At 34.0% G+C, this 13176-nt stretch overlaps 1 protein-coding gene across 1 annotated transcript in view; it reads left to right on the top strand.

Annotated features, from left to right (window-relative positions):
• Positions 1–10553, top strand: part of LOC149802112 (protein disulfide-isomerase A3-like) — a 33050-nt gene extending 22497 nt beyond the window's left edge. Inside the window, exons 10-13 of the mRNA XM_089956505.1 lie at positions 3232–3360; positions 4992–5071; positions 7765–7822; positions 10004–10553. Of these exons, the coding sequence (XP_089812631.1) occupies positions 3232–3360; positions 4992–5071; positions 7765–7822; positions 10004–10108 (372 nt within the window). The 3' untranslated portion in view covers positions 10109–10553. The remainder of the gene's footprint in view (positions 1–3231; positions 3361–4991; positions 5072–7764; positions 7823–10003) is intronic.
• The last annotated feature ends 2623 nt before the right edge of the window (positions 10554–13176 follow it).

A 13176-nucleotide genomic window follows, 5' to 3' on the forward strand; every position in this document is an offset into this window, starting at 1 on the left:
TCGAAGTTTGATTTCTTCAGTCTGAATTTTCCAAGGAATGTTGAATTTGAACCAAATTTGGCATGCAACTCTGTTATGATCACATCTTGAATGAGTTAGATTTTCATCATATGCAGAAGTTGTGCTGGTATTGCTCATTTTCCTGACTTTGGTTTCTGAAGTACAACTTTGCTAAATTTTGACATGCAAGTATATTGCTGGAACAATTTTTTCTTATTGTTCAATGACATTTACAAGAGTTATTTACCCTGATTGGCCTTATATGCTTGTTTTTGTAGCACAACTTTACCATTGATTCTTGTATTTCATGGCCCCAAAATGCCTACTGTTACCTATTTAATGTTCCTTTTATTGAGACCATGTCCCTTTATAATGCATCCATTGTGAACGGCTCTAGTTGACTCTTGCCACATTGGTATTTCTGTACAGACTCATTTTTGACTCACCTAAAGGCAAGACATGGTAGATATGACCAACTAGCCTTCTGATGCAGAGGTTTGTTTAAAAGGTTTTTAAAGGCCAGCATCTCCCATTTTCATGGGGGGATCATCAATTATCAGACTTTTAATCATGGGTTAAGAATGTTCAAAAATCTTGAGGTCAGGGAGTTTGAAAGTTACGATCATATAGTGATTCAAATTTATGCCAAGTAGTCATATTAATCTGGCATTGCTATCTACTATTAACATGACGGAGCTGACTTGTGCTGGAGTAAAGATATGTTGCCATGGGATATAAATTTTGCTTCTGAAGTGGGGGGAACAAAGTTCAGTGTCACTGACAAGTTAATAGCATATTTTGAGGAAAACAGAAAATGCTTTTGACATGTATCTATGGATATGCTGTTTTCTCAGATTTGATCAGAAAAATCTGTGGTCCAATCAAAGCAAACTATTTCTGGCATTCAGAAAATGTTTTATGTATGCAGAAATCAAGAAAACAGATTGATAAAGGCATTGTGAAACTCACACACACACACTTATTTGGCCAGTGAGACACCCTGTTGGGTCACCTGTATTAACCTGGCCTTTTTAGGGTATTATGCCTCATCTCAAGTTGAATCTGACACTAAATGGATGCCACAGATAAAATTTTCTTGAAGAATGCTGACGCTGAAGATTTTCTTAGCATGACAAAATCTGTAGTACAAATCAATTTTTCTAGGCATTTAGTGCTGAATATTTCAGTAATTTTCTAGACTTTGATTACGCAAGAATTTAATGGCAGTTATTCACAGAATTTTGATACTCAAACATCCATATACATGGGAAGATCATTTATATACACACAGAGAAATAATGCAAAATTGGTGTTAAAGTCGATGTACAATTTTGGATGGGGTCAACCAAAATGTCTGATCAGAACAAATTCAAATGCTGTGATGTCACAATGAAAGCAGCGTGTCAAAACAAAAACAACAAAAAAACAGCCACTCTTACCTATTATAGACATCCACTTTTCTTGACAGTTAAGTACCCAGCCACTCTTACCTGTTCTAATAGACCAGACATCCTCTTTTCTTGACAGTTTGGTACCCCACGACCATTGTACATTGTACACCATTGTATGAAGTCCATAGTGATCAATAATTTTTATTCAGAATTTATGGCTTTTCATGTGCAGGGCATTAAGCAATCAGGATTGAATAGACTTGGTTAAACTATATCGGTATACAATAATAGAATACTATTTAATTTCATTTGAGTATATGTGCCTTAATGTTCACATTGACACACACTTTTAGACTTATTGAGGAGATTGCATTTTGCACATGGTGGACTTGTTTATTTTTTGTGTTTTTTTTTTTATTATTATGTTTTTTTGCATTGCCAAGATTTGCTCACGTTATCATGGGATAGCTGTTCCTGGGTCATTTCGGTAGGTTTAGCTGTGCTCAAATTATTTATTCGCAAGAGTTATCTGACCTTATTTACTATGGTTGGCATCTCTGCTTTAGGCTTAAACAGATTTGCCTCTGTAACTGGTTTATCCTTGTGGATAATCTGTCCAGACCTCAAAGGTTAAAGTCTCAGGTGAATTGCTGTTTACTTATTTGAGATACATTTTAAAGAACAGGATGAAGGAGCTGTTTTGTTTCTTTGCACATGCTTTTATCAGATTTATCACACATGAGAAGTGGAATTGGGTGATTTGAATGGTTAGAGGTCAGTGTTGCAGAGGTTGTTTAGTTGTGTTACTAGGACTCCAGTGACATTGTTTGCATGAGGTTATGTGTACTAATGTGATTCTATAGCAATACTAGAACATCAATCCTTTGTAAATGTACAAGAGTTTGTCTTTGAGATGGAGTCCACTTGAGTTCCCAAAGAGTGAAATTTTGATCCACATCAGTCCCGACTCTTAACAAAACTCTTGCCATTGGACCATAACTTGGCTGAAAATTAGAATCATTTAACAGAAGTGAAGGGAATTTACACCATACAATATCAAGTTTGATATTAAATTCTGATGTCTTGACTCCATTCTGATAAAAGCTTAATGTTAACTTGTATATGTTTTGATAGCTTTAATTAGAATGGTGATGGCTATCATAAAATTGCTAAATTAGATTTGGATGTTACTGGACACAAGTGTCGAGTTAGGAAACTAGAGATGTAATCTGTGCTGACAAAACTCTAAGGCATTACAACCAGACCATTTTACATCACTTCCCTTGCTAGTATTTGTGTGAAGCTTTTGTTTCCCGTTTCATACATTTAAATAAATGTGAGTCCTAATGATAGAGACCACTTCATCTGCAATGGTTTTACTAGCATGAGGGTCACATTGGATTTAGACTGGCATTATCTAATTATAGGAAATTATTTTTTGTGCTGGTCTCAGTTTTTGATATGCAAGACTTCTAAGTAACTACCAATGGGCTGTAATAATTTTGTGTGTAATCGAGGTGGCTGTTAATGATAGGCAAAATGAAGAGAAAGAAAAGTTGGAATGTAACAATGCAAGAGGTAATTGTTTTAGAGATGGGACAGTTATGGAACTTTGAACTCTATTTGTCTGTTATTTAATGTAGGTTGAGCACAGACTTAACTAGTTTAGGAATTGTCTCATCAATTATCATTTTTCCAGATGTTTCATTGATGCGAGAATACGATAATAATTCACAAGCAATATGGTAGGTTGAGCTCTGTAAACATTAGTTACCAAACATACGCTTAATATGCTTGATGGAATTATGGCACAATATTCATCTCTTTGTTTTATTTCCAGGTGGCAGTTGCCAAAAACTTTGATGAAATAGTTAATAATGAAGAAAAAGATGTTTTGATAGAGTTTTATGCCCCATGGTGTGGACATTGCAAGTCCTTAGAACCAAAATACAAGGAACTGGCTGAAAAGGTATGGAAATATTGAATACACCATAAACCACTGTAATGAGACAAATAGATATCTTGTTTGTGGCTGTATTATTCTGTGAAGGGTTTATTGTTCAAGGATCTGGAAGACTTTCATTATCTGCTGTTTGACATGTGCTAGAGTCCTTCATCATCAGTGTTGAAGAATGCACTCCTGTTGGATCTGAGATTTTATTACATTTAACAAGACGGGTTTTTTTTGTAACAGCAATTTTGTGTTGTGAAGGTCTGTATTTTTGGAAGTTGTGCATATTCTACATTGGTGACCATATTTAACAGTTATGATAGATATTGAAATTAACCAATTTTTTTACCCTTCTATGTTTTTGTTGTTTGGTCTTGGTGAGCAGAAAGCAGGCAAAACGTAGCTTGTTTTCTGCAGTCTGTCATTTGTTTAACTAGCTTGCAAAGTTGCAAGGCCATACAAATGTATGGTATGGCCCTGCATCCATCTGGGCCTCTGCATCCATTTGAAAAAATTGCTTGTTACCACTTTGGACTCCTTTCTGATTCGATTTCAGTGAGACCTAAAATGGTTTATATCGTCTGAATCTCAGACAAGTTCAAATAATGATGGACATCTGTTCATATTAATGAGGTGATATTGCAGCTGATTGTATTACCCACTTACCACTCTGCAGGCTGGAATTCTGATCATTTTTATCAAATTAGGAATATATGCTTGTATTCAGATCTTGGAGAAAGTTTTATAATGAGTGAGATACTCCATATCAATGAGGTCATCTCACATCTTTTGGTAGCTTTGTGTGTCTCTGGGGGTCATATTTCAATATTTGGTTATGTTGTCAAGATGTATGGGTTTGATAAAAAGCACTATCCACATGTATATAGACTTATCCTCATAATCTTGGATGACTTCAGTTCGATTGTTAATCATGTCTTTATCTTTAGAATGTATCTGGATATAGCTATATAAGTAAAATCAATGTGATCCAATCATAGTTAACTTCATTTCTTTGCTTCAACCAGCAGAGCATCTGTTTTTGGGGCGGACTCATGTTTTTGGATTGCTGTCAAACTCTGTACATATTTTGGTCATCTTCTTTCGGTGCATGTTGGCGAGATGCTTGTAAGAATTATTTCCCCTTTTTTAACCTGGATGCAAAATATGCTGGAATTCTGTGAATGCGGCTACTATTGCAGTTTTTAGTGGATTGCTGTGGTACATGGTCCATACTATAACCATCATTAGCACATGTCATCAAAAAATCATTGCATATTGAAAAATCATTGTACTCCCACTGTGTAAAGGTAAATCAATTTAAAAAATAATTGTTATATTGCTCATGCATTTCAAGTTATTTAAATTAGCAAAGTAATATGCCATACGGATTCATTTCCATAATCTGTCATTTGACATTGAAGATGACATATCAAATAAAACTAAGAATTCAAGCTCGCATGTTTTAATGATACTTTATGAATGGAATCTGTATTGAGACCTCTCTTGTTTACCATTTTTCCTAGGAAAATGTTCTAAATAATGAGCATATTTGTATGGTTCCAGGAATTTATGTGATATGGATTTCTTATTGTTTTTATGTCAACAAACCTTAAAAATTTCTAATTTGTATTAACTACACCTGCTTACAGTTGAAAGATGAACCAGAGATTACCATTGCCAAGATGGATGCCACAGCTAATGATGTACCCAAGCCATATGAAGTATCAGGGTGAGTATCAGTCTTGACAACTCAATGTTTCAGGATCATGGGATAAAACTTTAGTAAACAAATTGTATTTTGAGAACAAAAATGTGAATTCCTGACATATATATGAAGTAAATAACATGTATGTAAAAAGCTAAGAAACAATGACAACCAGGACAAGGGTCATTTTCCATTTTAAATTGATAAAAATCTTGCTTCTAGAACATTCTTATTTTTCAATAAAGCCAGACCTTGAACTCCACATATGTCAGCATATTTCCCTCCAACTAATAATGGTCTTAAAATATGATCTAAAATCTGAGACAGGTATTAACTATGTAATTTTTTTGACCAAAAAATCCCTCAAAAGATTAGAGTAGCCATGTAGTCCTATGCCCACAATTGCTGACCAAGGTCAACCAAAATCAAATATACATTGCAAGATAGACAGTTGTGAGGAAAGTTGGCATACTTCCCTGTCATCTACCAAACAAAATGACATGCTTTTTACATCAGGTTGTCATAAATTAGTAGCAAATATGTCATTGTTTAATGTAGGTATTTTCAGATATTCAAGGTTTTGCTGTTGGATATTCTACTGGTGCTGTCTTTTTATGACTTGAATTGTGAATTAGGTCACCACATAATTTTCCTTGCAGGATCAAACTGAAACTGAGATTATATAAAGATTATCCAATGTTGTATCATAACAGTGAGGAATAATTTCATAATTATTTCATTCTTAGTATCTGTGTGATTTCAGATGGATGTAGTTAATGTTTTTTTAGTAATTTGAATGCCAATTACTGCTCTCTTACTGAACTTGGGCATTATGAGTGCATTAAATTATGATACCCAATTGCAAAAATTAATAAAAACCTGCTAATGTTGTAAATATTTTCCTTAAAGTATTTTTTTTAAACTTAAATTTCTATTTATCAATTAAATATAGCAAGTTTTATATATTTCATACAGAGATATTGAAATATATCAGTGGTAAAAAATGTTGCCACAGTGATCTCACTTTTGGATCTACTTTCTTTTTCCATTTCAAAAGTATATGTGCAGTTGTGTATTTTATTAAAACCTGTAGTAAAATGTTCTTTTGTGCATCTCTCCCTTTCTCTTCCCATCAGACCACTTCGATGGCCTAGTGGTTAGAGCATCTGCTTCAGATGTGGGAGGTCGTGGGTTTGAACCCCAACCCAGTCATACCAAAGGTTTATAAAAATGGTACTAATATCTACCTCGCTTGGTGCTGAGCATTAAGAGGTTAGTGTTAGGACTGGTGTCAGGATAATGTGACTGGGTGGGACATCGTGCTACACGTCTGTTGCATGATGCCCCAGTGCTAGACACTGTAAACTGTCACACTGCAGACATTGTAGCGATATGACTGAAAAATTGTTAAAGCTACGTTAAAAATCCAGATCACATACACTCTTCCCATCAGAATGAACAGATCTTAAAATGTGTCAAGACTGTTGACCTGCTAGTATACCACTATGTAACTGGGTAGAAGGCATCAAAAATATCTAAAAATGTCCCAAACAACAAAAAGTAGATTTCATGAGTATCAGCTAGAATTAGTTCTTTGCTAGATTTATACAAATTATCAGTGACTGAATTTTCATGACCTGTTGCTATTTCACATCTTTTGTTGCCCATAGTGTTTAATGCCTTTTGTGCTCAACAATTTGAGAAATACTCTGGATTAAATGAAGTAATAAGACTCGTTAAGTGGTGTTAACTATTATGATGGTCAAAATCCTGTCTAAAAATAAAGGAGGTACCAGGCATTGATTATTGTGCAATGTCTACTACTAAAGACTCCAGTCTTGCCACTGCACAAAACTTCACGTGATTTCAGAAATAAACACGAATGGAAACCAAGAAAATGCACAGCCATTAAAATTTATTTTGATTAATTAATGATAGTATGCGCTGAAGTCTGTCAGGTTTCAGCACTACTCCCACCCCAGCTGTGTTTTCACTGTATTAATCTACACAAAAAATGTGCAAACAAAAATATATAAATCTCTTCATTTTCTTATGAAAATAGTTGTTAATTTGAAAAATGGACAATTTCAAGCATTGTATTTAGTCTAAATTTATATAGTCACTATCCTAAAATTGTAAACGTTTGGAACGTTTTATCAATGAATTCGCCATTAATCATTTGGCACAGAATGGAGAAAGTATCCATACAGATCCAAGGTTTGTACCTTAAATTTATGTTTCTACGTGTGGAACATTTGCTTCTATCCGCTCAAAAAAATGGATATCCTCTACATCACTGTTGTTGACTGCATATGACACAAGCACCAGATTTGTTTCCTATTTCAGGAAATACAGGTGCCACAGTTATTTTATGACTACGAATTCTGTGCCATATTTTTTTGACTTATATATTGTAATAATGTATGGATATTTGCATTTCAAGAATGCAGGTTGTTTTGTAATATTTTTTTGGTGACGGTAAAGCTGGGCTGAAATTTGTTCTTAGTCCATTATTTCTGGTGTGGATGCTATATATACTTGCTTACAAGTGGAGGCCAAGCAACATAGATCAAGGCAGATGTAGTTTGCAGATGGTCCGGTCTTGTCAGCAACTGCATATTGTACAATATTATATGTGCATCATTTTTTTTTTCTTCAGTACCTGTCATTTTCCTAAAGTTTCAACATTTCTAGTATGTATCTCAATTCTGTTTCAGTTTCCCAACCATTTATTTTGCTCCAAGGGGAAATAAGAAAAATCCTCAGAAATACAATGTAAGTATTCTGTATAAAAATTGTATTAATATGAAATCAATTTCTCATGCCATTGTCATTGATAGCTTAGACATATGGCACTTTTACTCCATGTCTCTGATATGGTCTTAAAACTGTGGTGGTATTTAAACCATGCCCTTTATGGACTGTATAGCACACTGGTTAGTACAGTTTTAAAACTGAACATATGGGTCGATTGGTAGGAATGCAAATGGCTATAAATTCTTAGTTTCAGTAGCGGTTGCTAGAATCCAAGACCATTGTGTATTTGTAGAAATTCCTTCATTTTTGTTACTGTAGTATGTGATTGATGGCATTGATTTTAATTTGATACTTAACATTTGGAAATCTTGTTAATAAAACAGATCATATAATTAAGTCCAGTCCACATTTATGGGCCTCTGGTGTTCAGACCATATATTTTGATCAATTAGTTTTCCATTGACAGTATCAGATCAGTATGAAACTTAGCATGTTGAGATGGGGGTGATACTGATGGCCATTCCTTAACAGTTATATTTGATCAAAATTAGACATTTGTGATATCATACTTTTAAAATCTTTCCTTTGTATGAATTGGAAACGTAAAAATCCAAGGAAGTCGCCTTTTTGTATTCTCTTTAATTCCTACCTTTGTGTGTACAACTAAACATAGATCTTTTGCCTTATTTTCCGATATAAGAGCCCAGATGATTGCAATTCATTCTTTGGCTAGAAATGATTTCACAGTTTGCCAAGGATGAAGGGAGTATAGCTCTTTACACAAATAGGGAGTGGCAGGGAAGCAAGGCAATTTTTTTAAATATATGCACGTTAGTAGACCGTAAAGACTCGTATTATGGGTGGTGAAGTTGATCTAGGTTGTTTCTAAATGTTTAAAGTTTACTAGTTTGGTTATGATTGTTGGCTGATGGAGTTTTCTCCCAGTCTTAAGCAAATGTTTTGCAACCTTATGGTTCCATGTTCAGTCCCTTGTATGTGCATATTGCTACAAGTAAGGGTTTCCCATTCATGGCCTCCCATTCATGGCCTATTTTGTGCTAATTTTCATCTTCGCTGGTCAAAGACAAGAGCTTGTTTGACTAGCTTCTCATGGGTCAGTGGTTCTTCATGGTGTTTTCCCAGGTTCTTCCTTGACCTAACATCCCAAATAGCATATTTGGCATGCATTGTCAATTTGCAGGTTGTTATTGCTAGTCCAGAACTGAAATATGAAGTACAACATTGTACTGAGGTTACTTTGGTCCTAAATGAAAATGGAACTTCTCAACCATCATATATGACAATGACAGCCATTTTGACTAAAGACTTTATGGCGTGTACTTTGCCCCAAATCAAAATGGTATCATCCAACATTGTGCCAGTAGTGACCATTATGAAAATAGTGTTATAACTACTTAACTAGGAAGGTTCATTGTATTGACATACCATCTGAACTTGCAAAACATTGAAAACCTGTGATGCAAACCATATGGCTGTGCCTAAACAGATAGTCATAGGGAGCACAAGATTTTTACTGAAATACTTATTGCAATATTTAGATGTTCTTAAATGAAAATGGTGTTGATGCGTTGTTTTTGTCTGTAAGTAAGTATAATGCAAATGAGTATCAAACCCATATCTAAAGAATAACTTCAATTTTATAACTTTATTATACTCTTAACCAAACTTGGCATGTGAGTCAGAGATCTACTATTAATGGCATATTGAGTCAGAGACAAGACAGATGTTTGTTATGCATTTATGTTGCAAATATGATAACTAAGATGCATTAGAAAATATTTATCACTAAATTTGGTGTGGTTGAGGTTTCTGTTGAAATTCTGTGATAGTTTCAATACTGTGAAGTTACCAAAAATGGAGGGACAAACAGATCTCTTGTTTTATTCCTGAAAATATGTTTGAGCAGTAAAGCATTCTGATTTCCACCAAAGAATTACCAAAGTTGTAAAGTCGGGGGGGGGTGGGGGGATAACAAAACTTACTTTGCAACTTGGGGTTTGTGTAAAGCTAAGAAATTAGGACAAGTTTCCAAGTTTAGCAGTTCATTAAGGTGGCTTGTATTTCCAGATTTTATTATTTTCAGAGGTTAATGTTAAAATTTAACGTTGCACCTTTCTTGTTAATTAGGAGAAATATGCATGTTGATATTAGAAAAGTACATTTTCTTGTTTCCATCAGGGTGGACGGGAGATTGATGAGTTTCTCAAGTTCTTGGCTAAAGAATCAACAAATGAACTGAAGGGATACAACAGAAATGGCAAGAAGAAGAAGACTGAACTTTAATATTTTGATAGCACATGTTCTTTTGTATAGAATCATCTTAACATGCATTTTACTATTCATCTGTCCTAAATTAGTTTATTTTATTTTGTTCTAACAACGATTTGAGATTTCTTACCATTATACAGATGTATCATCTGAGAAAATTATTTCAGTTCAGGTAGCAAACTAAACTAGCATATAGAATTTTAATATTTATTTTGTTTAATGAACATTCAGATGTTCTTTACAACTTTTTGGTTGCATTGTGAATTTTATATGCATTTGTGGTATGCATGAGGGAAGTATTTACGTAGCGAGCATATAATTTGAGGAATGAAGAGATGATTTCATGATGTATATTTCATTTGGAGTAAATAAGTTTATGCTAGACATAATTAGTCCATCATGTTCATTCACTGAAGTGTGAATAAATATGCTACATTGAATAATAAAAGATAAAATATTGTATCTTGTTCATCCAGTTTTTAGCTCATCTCTATGAAGTAGAGGTCGGCTATTGTATTACTGTGGGCATCTGCACATTCGAAAGCAAATTCATATGTACACTGACTGTCAACCATCCTAGGTCCTTAAGGACAGTTTGGAGTGGGTGTCATAGCAACTAAACCCTGAGGAGGGGGGAAAGCTTTTTGCACATGCACGTATACTGTATATTCTTTATAAAAATTTTGCGTTCAGCGATCTGTATTTCATGCTTCACTGAGTTTGGTTAATTTTGTTTGTTATAAGTTGATATGTCAAGCTCCATTCTGCTAGAAGCATCAAAACAAGATGACTGTATGTATCTCAGTTCGTACCCCACACCCTTGCCGAGAAGCAGCCCAAGCACGAGGCAATACAGCACCCTATGCAAAAGACATTTTACCACCACCACCCCTCCAATCATTGAAATATTTGCTGATAAGAAAGCTCTTAAAATTTTCAAGTTTTGACCAAATAAACGGATTTTCATATGAAGACAAAAGGTTTTTTTTTTATCCCCCTTGTCTGATTTTTGTACACCCATTTTCTGATTTGGCACCCGTCTGAAAATGACACTCTGAGCAAGTATACTGCTTGCACATTGCATACACATAGCATATATAGAGCATTACACATTGCATATACATTAAATACACATACCATATATATATATATAGCATTACACATTGTATATATATATAGCATACTGCTTGCACCAGCCCTGCTGCAAAAGGAAGATCACTGACCAACATTTCACATTTTACTGGTTTAGGTTCTTATAGATACAAATACTGTTCCCTTCTGAGTAGTATAAAATGTATATAGGTCTAGCATGGATAAATCTATAATACTTGTATACATGAAACATGGTGAGCAAAAAAATCTTGAGAATTACACTTTCTTAAAAGTAGATTACTGTGAGACATTTTGCATATAATTGATTACAGTTCATGCTATAATCAATAAACTTGATGATTGTATACCCATTAGACCCATACCGAAAAAGGTCACTGTGACCATTATTCCAATTTACTGATTGAGGTTAATTTTTGCATTTAGATCATGACAACATAGGTCTTGGGAATGCTATATACATACTGTCATATATTGAATCTTAAAACTTGGGGATGCATATTGATGAACACTATGCTGTATACATACTGCCATATATTGAATCTTAAAACTTGGGGATGCATATTGATGAACACTGCTGTATACATACTGTCATATATTAATCTTAAAACTTTGGCATGCATATTGATGAACACTATGCTGTATACATACTGTCATATATTGAATCTTAAAACTTGGGGATGCATATTGATGAACACTATGCTGTATACATACTGCCATATATTGAATCTTAAAACTTGGGATGCATATTGATGAACACTGCTGTATACATACTGTCATATATTAATCTTAAAACTTTGGGATGCATATTGATGAACACTATGCTGTATACATACTGTCATATACTGAATCTTAAAACTTTGGGATGCATATTGATGAACACTATGCTGTATACATACTGCCATATATTGAATCTTAAAACTTGGGATGCATATTGATGAACACTGCTGTATACATACTGTCATATATTAATCTTAAAACTTTGGGATGCATATTGATGAACACTATGCTGTATACATACTGTCATATATTGAATCTTAAAACTTTGGGATGCATATTGATGAATGCTGCTGTATACATACTGCCATATATTGAATCTTAAAACTTTGGGATGCATATTGATGAACACTATGCTGTATACATACTGTCATATATTGAATCTTAAAACTTTGGGATGCATATTGATGAACACTATGCTGTATACATACTGCCATATATTGAATCTTAAAACTTTGGGATGCATATTGATGAACGCTATGCTGTATACATACTGCCATATATTGAATCTTAAAACTTGGGGATGCATATTGATGAACACTATGCTGTATACATACTGCCATATATTGAATCTTAAAACTTGGGATGCATATTGATGAACACTGCTGTATACATACTGTCATATATTAATCTTAAAACTTTGGGATGCATATTGATGAACACTATGCTGTATACATACTGTCATATACTGAATCTTAAAACTTTGGGATGCATATTGATGAACACTATGCTGTATACATACTGTCATATATTGAATCTTAAAACTTTGGGATGCATATTGATGAATGCTGCTGTATACATACTGCCATATATTGAATCTTAAAACTTTGGGATGCATATTGATGAACACTATGCTGTATACATACTGTCATATATTGAATCTTAAAACTTTGGGATGCATATTGATGAACACTATGCTGTATACATACTGCCATATATTGAATCTTAAAACTTTGGGATGCATATTGATGAACACTATGCTGTATACATACTGCCATATATTGAATCTTAAAACTTGGGATGCATATTGATGAACACTGCTGTATACATACTGTCATATATTGAATCTTAAAACTGTGGGATGCATATTGATGAACACTATGCTGTATACATACTGCCATATATTGAATCTTAAAACTTTGGGATGCATATTGATGAACACTATGCTGTATACATACTGCCATATATTGAATCTT

Source organism: Sinohyriopsis cumingii, chromosome 4, assembly GCF_028554795.1.
Source record: "Sinohyriopsis cumingii isolate HCF-2022 chromosome 4, ASM2855479v2, whole genome shotgun sequence".
NCBI classification, from domain to species: domain Eukaryota; kingdom Metazoa; phylum Mollusca; class Bivalvia; order Unionida; family Unionidae; genus Sinohyriopsis; species Sinohyriopsis cumingii.